Below are 17,722 nucleotides of genomic sequence, written 5' to 3' on the forward strand. Positions count from 1 at the left end.
CAGGTAAAGAAAAGCCTGAATCTGTAGATCTTTTTCTTTTGTTTTTGTCTAAAACACAAGAAATAAAAAAGGCAAAAAAGCCAGGGAAACATAGGAAATAATGTTTTGTCAGGCAATGACTTGTTGGCACAAGAAGAGTGGTCGTTGGTAGCCATGACAACAAGGAGGTGTGTTTGTTGCTGGCAGGTAAATGAAAAAAAGCAAAGCAAAGAAAAAAAGTGAGGGGAAGCCCAGGCTACGAGGGGTCATCCCTTGGAATTTTCACTCCAAGATCGCCCGCCTGGACCTCCCCCTAGCAGGTGAACATACAGAGGGAAGTGAGCCGAGGGCTCGAACCCGGGCCTGTATGTTGCTAGCCTGCTAGCCCGCCACATGTGGCCACATGACGGGCGAAGAGAATGGGGCAAATTGTTCTATTTAAAGAGCACTACGCGATCAGCCTTTTCCATTAGCTGGAGACCACACATTTTTGCACTCAAAAATAGCGGCGGGGCCTCAGTCTGTCTGTGGGGCATCGGGTATACCGGCCATTTGCCCGGTGGGCCGATGCTAATTTTGCCTTTTAAATGGCCCAATGTTTTGTTGTTGTATTTGTTGTTGTCTTTTTTTCCTAACTGTGTAAACAGTGAAAGGTGGCGGATTGGACAGATGCTGGCAGACGTGTAAAAATAACTCAGTTGTTTGGTAGTGGCTATGGTGGAGCTTTCACACATTCAGTCAAATTAGCAAGTGGTGGAGGCCAGCAGGTGGATGGGGGAAAGGACTGGAGGTGGAGAGACGCAAGGCGGCCGCCAGTCCGACTGTCAGGTGAAATGAGCTTCAGGTAAGAAGTTATGACCTGCAGTCTATCTGGGTCAAACCAAGTTTAGGTGGAGTTTATTTTCCTTGTGCTAACTTTTTACAGTCAGTTACAATAACTCGTACTGTGTACTAGCTAGCATGATGGAGTTTCTGTACAGTTGGGTGGGTGCTATGATGTTACTGGTGAACTTTATTTTATTCATATGGTTAGTTAGTAGAGCCAACCGTGCCATAAAAAACGGAATCCTCTGGTATTCAGAGTTAATATTATGCGTTTTGTATTGCGCTGAAAATAAAAGCGATTTGTCCCATACTTCAGCTACAATAAAAAAAAGACAAAAAGCTGGAGTTATTCTGTGTCTTTGCTGCACAGCTGCCTCTTCTTCTCTCGTTCTCCCTCTCCTGCTGCTACTTCAATCATGAAACTGATCAATGATCAGCTGATCGGCGTTTCTGCCACAAGTCCCGTCTCTCTTGCTTGTTTATCTCCCGCTTTGCGCCAGAAAGAGGAAACTAGCAGAGGTCGTGTTAAACAGCAGAAGCGCCTTTAAACTTGATAAGCTGTTGTTAGAATTTATTTAATTCGGTGCAATTACTTTTTCATATAGGACCAAGTATGTTTGGATAGCTTTTTCCCCTTGAAAACTGCCGTTTAATATTAGACATTCTTGTCTAATATTAACATTTATTGATCTGAAACGTGTAAGTGTGACAAATATGGAATAAGATACGAAATGAGAAAGGAGGCAAATATTTTTTCACAGCGCTATAGTCTGTAAATGATCTTTTGGCTATAGTAGATCTTTGACTTGTTCCTTTTTTAATTGTTTGTTTAAAATAGTTTTCTCTAGGTTAAGGCGTACGGTCCAGGCCTACAGAGCAGTGGTCTGGCTGTTGGAAAACCCAGTGAACTCACAGTTGATGCCAAGCAAGGAGGAAAAGCTCCTCTGAAAATTATAGCCCAGGTATATCTGGCTTTGTATATGATCACAAATATGTTAAATATATTGTATGTACCGTATTTTTCGGACTATGAGTCGCACTTAAAATCCTTTAATTATCTCTCAAAAATCGACAGTGCGCCTTATGTATGAATTGTGGTTGTGCTTACTGACCTTGAACCGATTTTATGTAATACACGGCGCTTAAAAATCTGTCAAAAAATGTTTTAGTACGACTTTGGTAAGCTACGAAGTCGCACCGCTTGATGGATTGTCGGAGCATTACGGCTACGTAGTCAGGAGCCTGGCGGAGTGATACGTACTGTGCTGCAACATAATATTACTGTATTGTGTGTGGATCATGACCCCAAAATGCCACCTGTTAAGAGACATGCTGACGAAGCGGATTTCAAACTCAAGGCTGTCAGTCACGCAGTAGAACATGAGAATAGAGCAGCTGCGAGAGATTTCAACATGAATGAATCAATGGTACGGAAGTGGAGGAAGCAAGAAGAAAGAGTTGAGTAAAGTTTGACTTATCTGGCTGTTTTGTTTCGCTTAATGCGTTTTATAGTCCAGTGCGCCTCATGTATGAAACCAGACCTGTTCATCGACAGTGCGCCTTATGGTCCGAAAAATACAGTGTGTTAAATCTGATTGAACTATAATCCCTTGTCTTCTGCACAGGATGGTGAAGTCAATTCTGTGGATGTCCAGGTTAAGGATAATAGCAACAGCACATACACCTGCACCCCACGTAAGCCTGTGAAGCACACTGTGATGGTCTCCTGGGGAGACGCTAACATCCCTGAGAGTCCATTCAGGGTGAGTATGCACTCACACACTCTCACTTTCACTCTGGCATGCAAGGTTTGCCTTTTCTTCTCACTGAAAAGTCTCTTGAGTTTTGGTGTTTGTGCCCACAGATGAATATCAGAGCAGGCTGTCATCCAAACAAGGTGAAGGTCTCTGACCCTGGAGTGGCAAAGACGGGCCTGAAAGCCTTCCAGCCAACATACTTCACTGAAGGCGGGCTCTGCTGCAGATATTCCACTGGACATAGGCGAGCTTGACCTCAGCCAGCTGACAGCCCCTCTTACAACACCCTCAGGCCCAGAGGAGCCCTGCCTGCTGAAGATGCTGCGTAACGCTCACATTGGTGAGTGTCCGTCTGATAAGTGAGAAGTTTGCTAAACAATGAGACTCATCAGAATCCAAATACTTTATTAACCCTTAAGTAAAAGACAGAGGGGGAAAGTAATAAAAGTTAAAGCGTGGAGAAAGAAGCAGGAGCAACTGAAACGGGCTGCATGCACACACAAGAATAAGCGTTGTTAACATCTGTTTTGTCGGTCTGTCTTAGGAATCTCGTTTGTTCCCAGGGAGATTGGTGAGCACCTTGTTAACATCAAGAAGAACGCCCGTCATGTTCCCAGCAGCCCAATTGCTGTTATGATCAAGCAGTCAGGGATTGGTGACGTGTGCGTGTGCGTGGACCGTGGCTGACCAAAGCCAGGACTTTTCAGCCTTGAGAGTTCATCATTGATGCAGGTATATGCTCAGTGAAAGCATAAATACTGTGATATTTTTCTTTTTAAACATTCAAATAGAATATTTGTCAGTCTCATCTTGTTATATTAGCCTTCATCTGCTTGAGCCTTTCCACTGAAGGGCCCAGTTAAGTGGGCATTAACACTGAGGACCAGGAGGATGGCACGATGTGTTGCTTTTTGAGGTCTTTTAGCCTGTTTCACTTTGTCACACAGGTTCTATTTAACGGATTTCTTGATTCACAAGTCTGCAATTAATCAGGCCTGAGTGTGTTTAGTAACACTGAACTGAGGTTTCCAAAATTGGTTAATCACAGTTAACCCTTGATTTAACAAGAGGGGCAATTTGTTTTTACACAGGACCAGGGAGGTTTGGATAATCTTTCTCCCTAATCTATGAAATCATCATTTAAAAACTGCATTTTGTATTAACTTGTCTTATCTGTGTCTAATATTAAAATTAGTTTGATGATCTGAAACATGTAAGTGTGATAAATATGCAAAACACTAGGAAATTAGGAAGGGGGCAAACACCTTTTCACATCACTGTAGACGTGATTACAGAATACCTTTTACATCCTGGATTACAATAGGATATCCATCAACGGCAGATACTGGTCTCCATGACACACAGATACTGGAGTGGTCTGACCTGACCACACTCGCACTGCTGTTTTGTCGGTCTGTCTTAGGAATCTCGTTTGTTCCCAGGGAGATTGGTGAGCACCTTGTTAACATCAAGAAGAACGCCCGTCATGTTCCCAGCAGCCCAATTGCTGTTATGATCAAGCAGTCAGGGATTGGTGACGTGTGCGTGGACCGTGGCTGACCAAAGCCAGGACTTTTCAGCCTTGAGAGTTTATCATTGATGCAGGTATATGCTCAGTGAAAGCATAAATACTGTGATATTTTTCTTTTTAAACATTCAAATAGAATATAATATGAGAATTTCGATGTGAAATTTAACCTTTAAGTGACTAGTACTTTGAGAACTGCCATCAATTACACAATGAAGTTCATTTACATATAGGTTATTGTATTAGTAATGCTATATTGTACATAGAGACAGAATATGACATGAAGGGCTACTGACCACAGAAAAGTAAAAGGTAACTGGGCCTAAAGACTAACGGGAGAGAAACACGCTTTCTGTGATTCTATTTGTGTTTTTGTGCTAATCTTGGATATCTTAGGTTGTCTCATTACTGTCATATATGTCCTGTCATTAAAACACTGGCTTCTAACAACTAACAGTGTCTCGAAAATAATTTAATAAATAAACAAATAATATGGATGCATGACTTTTAACTTGTCTATTTTTTAGGCTGAACACTGCTGCTAATGTGACTTAGGTAAATGGTTTCAGGCTCTCCCCTCCTGAGTTTGACAAACGTTCAGGATCAGAAAATGTGTGACTCACAGGTGCTGTAGCGTATGGCCACAGCTTCACTCTGAGCTCCATCTCCATAGAGTGCAGACAGTGATATCTCATACTCCTTAAGACACAGGACAACAGTTTATTGAGATATTGTATTTTTTTTACTTCATAATATGTACCCCAACAATCCAATAGTTCTTCCCCACCTGTCTCAGGTCGCCTCCACTTAGTGAGGTAAGAAACATCATCATCAGCTGCAGCTTCCCAGCGCACTGTCATGTCACTGTCTGAGAAATTAGTTACCCTAAGGTCAGAAGGAGGAGGCACCTTCACTAGAAGATTCGTGCAACTTTGATATATTTGACTTCTCTGTTTTTTTTCTCTCTGAATTATTTTTGAAAAGGAAAAATAATAATTTGAATGTGAAGCAAAACATGTATGGTGCTCGGTAAAGATGACACACCGACCCACTCCTTTTTTGTTTTTGTTTTTTGTTTGAGAAAGTTTGTTTTCATATTAAATAGTGTCAGTGACGTCATTCTACCCGACTACCACAGGTAAAGAAAAGCCTGAATCTGTAGATCTTTTTCTTTTGTTTTTGTCTAAAACACAAGAAATAAAAAAGGCAAAAAAGCCAGGGAAACATAGGAAATAATGTTTTGTCAGGCAATGACTTGTTGGCACAAGAAGAGTGGTCGTTGGTAGCCATGACAACAAGGAGGTGTGTTTGTTGCTGGCAGGTAAATGAAAAAAAGCAAAGCAAAGCAAAGCAAAAAAGTCAGGGGAAGCCCAGGCTACGAGGGGTCATCCCTTGGAATTTTCACTCCAAGATCGCCCGCCTGGACCTCCCCCTAGCAGGTGAACATACAGAGGGAAGTGAGCCGAGGGCTCGAACCCGGGCCTGTATGTTGCTAGCCTGCTAGCCCGCCACATGTGGCCACATGACGGGCGAAGAGAATGGGGAAAATTGTTCTATTTAAAGAGCACTACGCGATCAGCCTTTTCCATTAGCTGGAGACCACACATTTTTGCACTCAAAAATAGCGGCGGGGCCTCAGTCTGTCTGTGGGGCATCGGGTATACCGGCCATTTGCCCGGTGGGCCGATGCTCATTTTGCCTTTTAAATGGCCCAATGTTTTGTTGTTGTTGTTGTTGTTGTCTTTTTTTCCTAACTGTGTAAACAGTGAAAGGTGGGCGGATTGGACAGATGCTGGCAGACGTGTAAAAATAACTCAGTTGTTTGGTAGTGGCTATGGTGGAGCTTTCACACATTCAGTCAAATTAGCAAGTGGTGGAGGCCAGCAGGTGGATGGGGGAAAGGACTGGAGGTGGAGAGACGCCAGGCGGCCGCCAGTCCGACTGTCAGGTGAAATGAGCTTCAGGTAAGAAGTTATGACCTGCAGTCTATCTGGGTCAAACCAAGTTTAGGTGGAGTTTATTTTCCTTGTGCTAACTTTTTACAGTCAGTTACAATAACTCGTACTGTGTACTAGCTAGCATGATGGAGTTTCTGTACAGTTGGGTGGGTGCTATGATGTTACTGGTGAACTTTATTTTATTCATATGGTTAGTTAGTAGAGCCAACCGTGCCATAAAAAACGGAATCCTCTGGTATTCAGAGTTAATATTATGCGTTTTGTATTGAGCTGAAAATAAAAGCGATTTGTCCCATACTTCAGCTACAATAAAAAAAAAGACAAAAAGCTGGAGTTATTCTGTGTCTTTGCTGCACAGCTGCCTCTTCTTCTCTCGTTCTCCCTCTCCTGCTGCTACTTCAATCATGAAACTGATCAATGATCAGCTGATCGGCGTTTCTGCCACAAGTCCCGTCTCTCTTGCTTGTTTATCTCCCGCTTTGCGCCAGAAAGAGGAAACTAGCAGAGGTCGTGTTAAACAGCAGAAGCGCCTTTAAACTTGATAAGCTGTTGTTAGAATTTATTTAATTCGGTGCAATTACTTTTTCATATAGGACCAAGTATGTTTGGATAGCTTTTTCCCCTTGAAAACTGCCGTTTAATATTAGACATTCTTGTCTAATATTAACATTTATTGATCTGAAACGTGTAAGTGTGACAAATATGGAATAAGATACGAAATCAGAAAGGAGGCAAATATTTTTTCACAGCGCTATAGTCTGTAAATGATCTTTTGGCTATAGTAGATCTTTGACTTGTTCCTTTTTTAATTGTTTGTTTAAAATAGTTTTCTCTAGGTTAAGGCGTACGGTCCAGGCCTACAGAGCAGTGGTCTGGCTGTTGGAAAACCCAGTGAACTCACAGTTGATGCCAAGCAAGGAGGAAAAGCTCCTCTGAAAATTATAGCCCAGGTATATCTGGCTTTGTATATGATCACAAATATGTTAAATATATTGTATGTACCGTATTTTTCGGACTATGAGTCGCACTTAAAATCCTTTAATTATCTCTCAAAAATCGACAGTGCGCCTTATGTATGAATTGTGGTTGTGCTTACTGACCTTGAACCGATTTTATGTAATACACGGCGCTTAAAAATCTGTCAAAAAATGTTTTAGTACGACTTTGGTAAGCTACGAAGTCGCACCGCTTGATGGATTGTCGGAGCATTACGGCTACGTAGTCAGGAGCCTGGCGGAGTGATACGTACTGTGCTGCAACATAATATTACTGTATTGTGTGTGGATCATGACCCCAAAATGCCACCTGTTAAGAGACATGCTGACGAAGCGGATTTCAAACTCAAGGCTGTCAGTCACGCAGTAGAACATGAGAATAGAGCAGCTGCGAGAGATTTCAACATGAATGAATCAATGGTACGGAAGTGGAAGAAGCAAGAAGAAAGAGTTGAGTAAAGTTTGACTTATCTGGCTGTTTTGTTTCGCTTAATGCGTTTTATAGTCCAGTGCGCCTCATGTATGAAACCAGACCTGTTCATCGACAGTGCGCCTTATGGTCCGAAAAATACAGTGTGTTAAATCTGATTGAACTATAATCCCTTGTCTTCTGCACAGGATGGTGAAGTCAATTCTGTGGATGTCCAGGTTAAGGATAATAGCAACAGCACATACACCTGCACCCCACGTAAGCCTGTGAAGCACACTGTGATGGTCTCCTGGGGAGACGCTAACATCCCTGAGAGTCCATTCAGGGTGAGTATGCACTCACACACTCTCTCACTTTCACTCTGGCATGCAAGGTTTGCCTTTTCTTCTCACTGAAAAGTCTCTTGAGTTTTGGTGTTTGTGCCCACAGATGAATATCAGAGCAGGCTGTCATCCAAACAAGGTGAAGGTCTCTGACCCTGGAGTGGCAAAGACGGGCCTGAAAGCCTTCCAGCCAACATACTTCACTGAAGGCGGGCTCTGCTGCAGATATTCCACTGGACATAGGCGAGCTTGACCTCAGCCAGCTGACAGCCCCTCTTACAACACCCTCAGGCCCAGAGGAGCCCTGCCTGCTGAAGATGCTGCGTAACGCTCACATTGGTGAGTGTCCGTCTGATAAGTGAGAAGTTTGCTAAACAATGAGACTCATCAGAATCCAAATACTTTATTAACCCTTAAGTAAAAGACAGAGGGGGAAAGTAATAAAAGTTAAAGCGTGGAGAAAGAAGCAGGAGCAACTGAAACGGGCTGCATGCACACACAAGAATAAGCGTTGTTAACATCTGTTTTGTCGGTCTGTCTTAGGAATCTCGTTTGTTCCCAGGGAGATTGGTGAGCACCTTGTTAACATCAAGAAGAACGCCCGTCATGTTCCCAGCAGCCCAATTGCTGTTATGATCAAGCAGTCAGGGATTGGTGACGTGTGCGTGGACCGTGGCTGACCAAAGCCAGGACTTTTCAGCCTTGAGAGTTCATCATTGATGCAGGTATATGCTCAGTGAAAGCATAAATACTGTGATATTTTTCTTTTTAAACATTCAAATAGAATATAATATGAGAATTTCGATGTGAAATTTAACCTTTAAGTGACTAGTACTTTGAGAACTGCCATCAATTACACAATGAAGTTCATTTACATATAGGTTATTGTATTAGTAATGCTATATTGTACATAGAGACAGAATATGACATGAAGGGCTACTGACCACAGAAAAGTAAAAGGTAACTGGGCCTAAAGACTAACGGGAGAGAAACACGCTTTCTGTGATTCTATTTGTGTTTTTGTGCTAATCTTGGATATCTTAGGTTGTCTCATTACTGTCATATATGTCCTGTCATTAAAACACTGGCTTCTAACAACTAACAGTGTCTCGAAAATAATTTAATAAATAAACAAATAATATGGATGCATGACTTTTAACTTGTCTATTTTTTAGGCTGAACACTGCTGCTAATGTGACTTAGGTAAATGGTTTCAGGCTCTCCCCTCCTGAGTTTGACAAACGTTCAGGATCAGAAAATGTGTGACTCACAGGTGCTGTAGCGTATGGCCACAGCTTCACTCTGAGCTCCATCTCCATAGAGTGCAGACAGTGATATCTCATACTCCTTAAGACACAGGACAACAGTTTATTGAGATATTGTATTTTTTTTACTTCATAATATGTACCCCAACAATCCAATAGTTCTTCCCCACCTGTCTCAGGTCGCCTCCACTTAGTGAGGTAAGAAACATCATCATCAGCTGCAGCTTCCCAGCGCACTGTCATGTCACTGTCTGAGAAATTAGTTACCCTAAGGTCAGAAGGAGGAGGCACCTTCACTAGAAGATTCGTGCAAATTTGATATATTTGACTTCTCTGTTTTTTTTCTCTCTGAATTATTTTTGAAAAGGAAAAATAATAATTTGAATGTGAAGCAAAACATGTATGGTGCTCGGTAAAGATGACACACCGACCCACTCCTTTTTTGTTTTTGTTTTTTGTTTGAGAAAGTTTGTTTTCATATTAAAGCAGTGTCAGTGACGTCATTCTACCCGACTACCACAGGTAAAGAAAAGCCTGAATCTGTAGATCTTTTTCTTTTGTTTTTGTCTAAAACACAAGAAATAAAAAAGGCAAAAAAGCCAGGGAAACATAGGAAATAATGTTTTGTCAGGCAATGACTTGTTGGCACAAGAAGAGTGGTCGTTGGTAGCCATGACAACAAGGAGGTGTGTTTGTTGCTGGCAGGTAAATGAAAAAAAGCAAAGCAAAGAAAAAAAGTCAGGGGAAGCCCAGGCTACGAGGGGTCATCCCTTGGAATTTTCACTCCAAGATCGCCCGCCTGGACCTCCCCCTAGCAGGTGAACATACAGAGGGAAGTGAGCCGAGGGCTCGAACCCGGGCCTGTATGTTGCTAGCCTGCTAGCCCGCCACATGTGGCCACATGACGGGCGAAGAGAATGGGGCAAATTGTTCTATTTAAAGAGCACTACGCGCACATCGTGCGATCAGCCTTTTCCATTAGCTGGAGACCACACATTTTTGCACTCAAAAATAGCGGCGGGGCCTCAGTCTGTCTGTGGGGCATCGGGTATACCGGCCATTTGCCCGGTGGGCCGATGCTCATTTTGCCTTTTAAATGGCCCAATGTTTTGTTGTTGTATTTGTTGTTGTCTTTTTTTCCTAACTGTGTAAACAGTGAAAGGTGGCGGATTGGACAGATGCTGGCAGACGTGTAAAAATAACTCAGTTGTTTGGTAGTGGCTATGGTGGAGCTTTCACACATTCAGTCAAATTAGCAAGTGGTGGAGGCCAGCAGGTGGATGGGGGAAAGGACTGGAGGTGGAGAGACGCAAGGCGGCCGCCAGTCCGACTGTCAGGTGAAATGAGCTTCAGGTAAGAAGTTATGACCTGCAGTCTATCTGGGTCAAACCAAGTTTAGGTGGAGTTTATTTTCCTTGTGCTAACTTTTTACAGTCAGTTACAGTAACTCGTACTGTGTACTAGCTAGCATGATGGAGTTTCTGTACAGTTGGGTGGGTGCTATGATGTTACTGGTGAACTTTATTTTATTCATATGGTTAGTTAGTAGAGCCAACCGTGCCATAAAAAACGGAATCCTCTGGTATTCAGAGTTAATATTATGCGTTTTGTATTGAGCTGAAAATAAAAGCGATTTGTCCCGTACTTCAGCTACAATAAAAAAAGACAAAAAGCTGGAGTTATTCTGTGTCTTTGCTGCACAGCTGCCTCTTCTTCTCTCGTTCTCCCTCTCCTGCTGCTACTTCAATCATGAAACTGATCAATGATCAGCTGATCGGCGTTTCTGCCACAAGTCCCGTCTCTCTTGCTTGTTTATCTCCCGCTTTGCGCCAGAAAGAGGAAACTAGCAGAGGTCGTGTTAAACAGCAGAAGCGCCTTTAAACTTGATAAGCTGTTGTTAGAATTTATTTAATTCGGTGCAATTACTTTTTCATATAGGACCAAGTATGTTTGGATAGCTTTTTCCCCTTGAAAACTGCCGTTTAATATTAGACATTCTTGTCTAATATTAACATTTATTGATCTGAAACGTGTAAGTGTGACAAATATGGAATAAGATACGAAATCAGAAAGGAGGCAAATATTTTTTCACAGCGCTATAGTCTGTAAATGATCTTTTGGCTATAGTAGATCTTTGACTTGTTCCTTTTTTAATTGTTTGTTTAAAATAGTTTTCTCTAGGTTAAGGCGTACGGTCCAGGCCTACAGAGCAGTGGTCTGGCTGTTGGAAAACCCAGTGAACTCACAGTTGATGCCAAGCAAGGAGGAAAAGCTCCTCTGAAAATTATAGCCCAGGTATATCTGGCTTTGTATATGATCACAAATATGTTAAATATATTGTATGTACCGTATTTTTCGGACTATGAGTCGCACTTAAAATCCTTTAATTATCTCTCAAAAATCGACAGTGCGCCTTATGTATGAATTGTGGTTGTGCTTACTGACCTTGAACCGATTTTATGTAATACACGGCGCTTAAAAATCTGTCAAAAAATGTTTTAGTACGACTTTGGTAAGCTACGAAGTCGCACCGCTTGATGGATTGTCGGAGCATTACGGCTACGTAGTCAGGAGCCTGGCGGAGTGATACGTACTGTGCTGCAACATAATATTACTGTATTGTGTGTGGATCATGACCCCAAAATGCCACCTGTTAAGAGACATGCTGACGAAGCGGATTTCAAACTCAAGGCTGTCAGTCACGCAGTAGAACATGAGAATAGAGCAGCTGCGAGAGATTTCAACATGAATGAATCAATGGTACGGAAGTGGAAGAAGCAAGAAGAAAGAGTTGAGTAAAGTTTGACTTATCTGGCTGTTTTGTTTCGCTTAATGCGTTTTATAGTCCAGTGCGCCTCATGTATGAAACCAGACCTGTTCATCGACAGTGCGCCTTATGGTCCGAAAAATACAGTGTGTTAAATCTGATTGAACTATAATCCCTTGTCTTCTGCACAGGATGGTGAAGTCAATTCTGTGGATGTCCAGGTTAAGGATAATAGCAACAGCACATACACCTGCACCCCACGTAAGCCTGTGAAGCACACTGTGATGGTCTCCTGGGGAGACGCTAACATCCCTGAGAGTCCATTCAGGGTGAGTATGCACTCACACACTCTCTCACTTTCACTCTGGCATGCAAGGTTTGCCTTTTCTTCTCACTGAAAAGTCTCTTGAGTTTTGGTGTTTGTGCCCACAGATGAATATCAGAGCAGGCTGTCATCCAAACAAGGTGAAGGTCTCTGACCCTGGAGTGGCAAAGACGGGCCTGAAAGCCTTCCAGCCAACATACTTCACTGAAGGCGGGCTCTGCTGCAGATATTCCACTGGACATAGGCGAGCTTGACCTCAGCCAGCTGACAGCCCCTCTTACAACACCCTCAGGCCCAGAGGAGCCCTGCCTGCTGAAGATGCTGCGTAACGCTCACATTGGTGAGTGTCCGTCTGATAAGTGAGAAGTTTGCTAAACAATGAGACTCATCAGAATCCAAATACTTTATTAACCCTTAAGTAAAAGACAGAGGGGGAAAGTAATAAAAGTTAAAGCGTGGAGAAAGAAGCAGGAGCAACTGAAACGGGCTGCATGCACACACAAGAATAAGCGTTGTTAACATCTGTTTTGTCGGTCTGTCTTAGGAATCTCGTTTGTTCCCAGGGAGATTGGTGAGCACCTTGTTAACATCAAGAAGAACGCCCGTCATGTTCCCAGCAGCCCAATTGCTGTTATGATCAAGCAGTCAGGGATTGGTGACGTGTGCGTGTGCGTGGACCGTGGCTGACCAAAGCCAGGACTTTTCAGCCTTGAGAGTTTATCATTGATGCAGGTATATGCTCAGTGAAAGCATAAATACTGTGATATTTTTCTTTTTAAACATTCAAATAGAATATAATATGAGAATTTTGATGTGAAATTTAACCTTTAAGTGACTAGTACTTTGAGAACTGCCATCAATTACACAATGAAGTTCATTTACATATAGGTTATTGTATTAGTAATGCTATATTGTACATAGAGACAGAATATGACATGAAGGGCTACTGACCACAGAAAAGTAAAAGGTAACTGGGCCTAAAGACTAACGGGAGAGAAACACGCTTTCTGTGATTCTATTTGTGTTTTTGTGCTAATCTTGGATATCTTAGGTTGTCTCATTACTGTCATATATGTCCTGTCATTAAAACACTGGCTTCTAACAACTAACAGTGTCTCGAAAATAATTTAATAAATAAACAAATAATATGGATGCATGACTTTTAACTTGTCTATTTTTTAGGCTGAACACTGCTGCTAATGTGACTTAGGTAAATGGTTTCAGGCTCTCCCCTCCTGAGTTTGACAAACGTTCAGGATCAGAAAATGTGTGACTCACAGGTGCTGTAGCGTATGGCCACAGCTTCACTCTGAGCTCCATCTCCATAGAGTGCAGACAGTGATATCTCATACTCCTTAAGACACAGGACAACAGTTTATTGAGATATTGTATTTTTTTTACTTCATAATATGTACCCCAACAATCCAATAGTTCTTCCCCACCTGTCTCAGGTCGCCTCCACTTAGTGAGGTAAGAAACATCATCATCAGCTGCAGCTTCCCAGCGCACTGTCATGTCACTGTCTGAGAAATTAGTTACCCTAAGGTCAGAAGGAGGAGGCACCTTCACTAGAAGATTCGTGCAAATTTGATATATTTGACTTCTCTGTTTTTTTTCTCTCTGAATTATTTTTGAAAAGGAAAAATAATAATTTGAATGTGAAGCAAAACATGTATGGTGCTCGGTAAAGATGACACACCGACCCACTCCTTTTTTGTTTTTGTTTTTTGTTTGAGAAAGTTTGTTTTCATATTAAAGCAGTGTCAGTGACGTCATTCTACCCGACTACCACAGGTAAAGAAAAGCCTGAATCTGTAGATCTTTTTCTTTTGTTTTTGTCTAAAACACAAGAAATAAAAAAGGCAAAAAAGCCAGGGAAACATAGGAAATAATGTTTTGTCAGGCAATGACTTGTTGGCACAAGAAGAGTGGTCGTTGGTAGCCATGACAACAAGGAGGTGTGTTTGTTGCTGGCAGGTAAATGAAAAAAAGCAAAGCAAAGAAAAAAAGTCAGGGGAAGCCCAGGCTACGAGGGGTCATCCCTTGGAATTTTCACTCCAAGATCGCCCGCCTGGACCTCCCCCTAGCAGGTGAACATACAGAGGGAAGTGAGCCGAGGGCTCGAACCCGGGCCTGTATGTTGCTAGCCTGCTAGCCCGCCACATGTGGCCACATGACGGGCGAAGAGAATGGGGCAAATTGTTCTATTTAAAGAGCACTACGCGATCAGCCTTTTCCATTAGCTGGAGACCACACATTTTTGCACTCAAAAATAGCGGCGGGGCCTCAGTCTGTCTGTGGGGCATCGGGTATACCGGCCATTTGCCCGGTGGGCCGATGCTCATTTTGCCTTTTAAATGGCCCAATGTTTTGTTGTTGTTGTTGTCTTTTTTTCCTAACTGTGTAAACAGTGAAAGGTGGGCGGATTGGACAGATGCTGGCAGACGTGTAAAAATAACTCAGTTGTTTGGTAGTGGCTATGGTGGAGCTTTCACACATTCAGTCAAATTAGCAAGTGGTGGAGGCCAGCAGGTGGATGGGGGAAAGGACTGGAGGTGGAGAGACGCAAGGCGGCCGCCAGTCCGACTGTCAGGTGAAATGAGCTTCAGGTAAGAAGTTATGACCTGCAGTCTATCTGGGTCAAACCAAGTTTAGGTGGAGTTTATTTTCCTTGTGCTAACTTTTTACAGTCAGTTACAGTAACTCGTACTGTGTACTAGCTAGCATGATGGAGTTTCTGTACAGTTGGGTGGGTGCTATGATGTTACTGGTGAACTTTATTTTATTCATATGGTTAGTTAGTAGAGCCAACCGTGCCATAAAAAACGGAATCCTCTGGTATTCAGAGTTAATATTATGCGTTTTGTATTGAGCTGAAAATAAAAGCGATTTGTCCCATACTTCAGCTACAATAAAAAAAAAAGACAAAAAGCTGGAGTTATTCTGTGTCTTTGCTGCACAGCTGCCTCTTCTTCTCTCGTTCTCCCTCTCCTGCTGCTACTTCAATCATGAAACTGATCAATGATCAGCTGATCGGCGTTTCTGCCACAAGTCCCGTCTCTCTTGCTTGTTTATCTCCCGCTTTGCGCCAGAAAGAGGAAACTAGCAGAGGTCGTGTTAAACAGCAGAAGCGCCTTTAAACTTGATAAGCTGTTGTTAGAATTTATTTAATTCGGTGCAATTACTTTTTCATATAGGACCAAGTATGTTTGGATAGCTTTTTCCCCTTGAAAACTGCCGTTTAATATTAGACATTCTTGTCTAATATTAACATTTATTGATCTGAAACGTGTAAGTGTGACAAATATGGAATAAGATACGAAATCAGAAAGGAGGCAAATATTTTTTCACAGCGCTATAGTCTGTAAATGATCTTTTGGCTATAGTAGATCTTTGACTTGTTCCTTTTTTAATTGTTTGTTTAAAATAGTTTTCTCTAGGTTAAGGCGTACGGTCCAGGCCTACAGAGCAGTGGTCTGGCTGTTGGAAAACCCAGTGAACTCACAGTTGATGCCAAGCAAGGAGGAAAAGCTCCTCTGAAAATTATAGCCCAGGTATATCTGGCTTTGTATATGATCACAAATATGTTAAATATATTGTATGTACCGTATTTTTCGGACTATGAGTCGCACTTAAAATCCTTTAATTATCTCTCAAAAATCGACAGTGCGCCTTATGTATGAATTGTGGTTGTGCTTACTGACCTTGAACCGATTTTATGTAATACACGGCGCTTAAAAATCTGTCAAAAAATGTTTTAGTACGACTTTGGTAAGCTACGAAGTCGCACCGCTTGATGGATTGTCGGAGCATTACGGCTACGTAGTCAGGAGCCTGGCGGAGTGATACGTACTGTGCTGCAACATAATATTACTGTATTGTGTGTGGATCATGACCCCAAAATGCCACCTGTTAAGAGACATGCTGACGAAGCGGATTTCAAACTCAAGGCTGTCAGTCACGCAGTAGAACATGAGAATAGAGCAGCTGCGAGAGATTTCAACATGAATGAATCAATGGTACGGAAGTGGAAGAAGCAAGAAGAAAGAGTTGAGTAAAGTTTGACTTATCTGGCTGTTTTGTTTCGCTTAATGCGTTTTATAGTCCAGTGCGCCTCATGTATGAAACCAGACCTGTTCATCGACAGTGCGCCTTATGGTCCGAAAAATACAGTGTGTTAAATCTGATTGAACTATAATCCCTTGTCTTCTGCACAGGATGGTGAAGTCAATTCTGTGGATGTCCAGGTTAAGGATAATAGCAACAGCACATACACCTGCACCCCACGTAAGCCTGTGAAGCACACTGTGATGGTCTCCTGGGGAGACGCTAACATCCCTGAGAGTCCATTCAGGGTGAGTATGCACTCACACACTCTCTCACTTTCACTCTGGCATGCAAGGTTTGCCTTTTCTTCTCACTGAAAAGTCTCTTGAGTTTTGGTGTTTGTGCCCACAGATGAATATCAGAGCAGGCTGTCATCCAAACAAGGTGAAGGTCTCTGACCCTGGAGTGGCAAAGACGGGCCTGAAAGCCTTCCAGCCAACATACTTCACTGAAGGCGGGCTCTGCTGCAGATATTCCACTGGACATAGGCGAGCTTGACCTCAGCCAGCTGACAGCCCCTCTTACAACACCCTCAGGCCCAGAGGAGCCCTGCCTGCTGAAGATGCTGCGTAACGCTCACATTGGTGAGTGTCCGTCTGATAAGTGAGAAGTTTGCTAAACAATGAGACTCATCAGAATCCAAATACTTTATTAACCCTTAAGTAAAAGACAGAGGGGGAAAGTAATAAAAGTTAAAGCGTGGAGAAAGAAGCAGGAGCAACTGAAACGGGCTGCATGCACACACAAGAATAAGCGTTGTTAACATCTGTTTTGTCGGTCTGTCTTAGGAATCTCGTTTGTTCCCAGGGAGATTGGTGAGCACCTTGTTAACATCAAGAAGAACGCCCGTCATGTTCCCAGCAGCCCAATTGCTGTTATGATCAAGCAGTCAGGGATTGGTGACGTGTGCGTGTGCGTGGACCGTGGCTGACCAAAGCCAGGACTTTTCAGCCTTGAGAGTTTATCATTGATGCAGGTATATGCTCAGTGAAAGCATAAATACTGTGATATTTTTCTTTTTAAACATTCAAATAGAATATAATATGAGAATTTTGATGTGAAATTTAACCTTTAAGTGACTAGTACTTTGAGAACTGCCATCAATTACACAATGAAGTTCATTTACATACAGGTTATTGTATTAGTAATGCTATATTGTACATAGAGACAGAATATGACATGAAGGGCTACTGACCACAGAAAAGTAAAAGGTAACTGGGCCTAAAGACTAACGGGAGAGAAACACGCTTTCTGTGATTCTATTTGTGTTTTTGTGCTAATCTTGGATATCTTAGGTTGTCTCATTACTGTCATATATGTCCTGTCATTAAAACACTGGCTTCTAACAACTAACAGTGTCTCCAAAATAATTTAATAAATAAACAAATAATATGGATGCATGACTTTTAACTTGTCTATTTTTTAGGCTGAACACTGCTGCTAATGTGACTTAGGTAAATGGT

General features: G+C 42.3%; 1 protein-coding gene across 1 annotated transcript in view; it reads left to right on the forward strand.

Moving 5' to 3' along the window:
* Positions 1–382: 382 nt before the first annotated feature.
* LOC146695696 (filamin-A-like) overlaps positions 383–17,722 on the forward strand; it is a 62,041-nt gene continuing 44,701 nt past the window's right edge. Inside the window, exons 1-18 of the mRNA XM_085478553.1 lie at positions 383–403; positions 2,430–2,567; positions 2,669–2,771; positions 2,854–2,901; positions 3,106–3,216; positions 3,985–4,100; positions 7,661–7,798; positions 7,902–8,004; positions 8,087–8,134; positions 8,339–8,454; positions 12,019–12,156; positions 12,260–12,362; positions 12,445–12,492; positions 12,697–12,812; positions 16,370–16,507; positions 16,611–16,713; positions 16,796–16,843; positions 17,048–17,163. Of these exons, the coding sequence (XP_085334679.1) occupies positions 383–403; positions 2,430–2,567; positions 2,669–2,771; positions 2,854–2,901; positions 3,106–3,216; positions 3,985–4,100; positions 7,661–7,798; positions 7,902–8,004; positions 8,087–8,134; positions 8,339–8,454; positions 12,019–12,156; positions 12,260–12,362; positions 12,445–12,492; positions 12,697–12,812; positions 16,370–16,507; positions 16,611–16,713; positions 16,796–16,843; positions 17,048–17,163 (1,752 nt within the window). The remainder of the gene's footprint in view (positions 404–2,429; positions 2,568–2,668; positions 2,772–2,853; positions 2,902–3,105; positions 3,217–3,984; positions 4,101–7,660; positions 7,799–7,901; positions 8,005–8,086; positions 8,135–8,338; positions 8,455–12,018; positions 12,157–12,259; positions 12,363–12,444; positions 12,493–12,696; positions 12,813–16,369; positions 16,508–16,610; positions 16,714–16,795; positions 16,844–17,047; positions 17,164–17,722) is intronic.

The sequence above is a fragment of the Copadichromis virginalis genome, linkage group LG13 (genome assembly GCF_057382275.1).
Source record: "Copadichromis virginalis isolate Kocher_CV1m ecotype Utaka linkage group LG13, C_Virginalis_male_GT1.1, whole genome shotgun sequence".
Lineage (NCBI taxonomy): Eukaryota > Metazoa > Chordata > Actinopteri > Cichliformes > Cichlidae > Copadichromis > Copadichromis virginalis.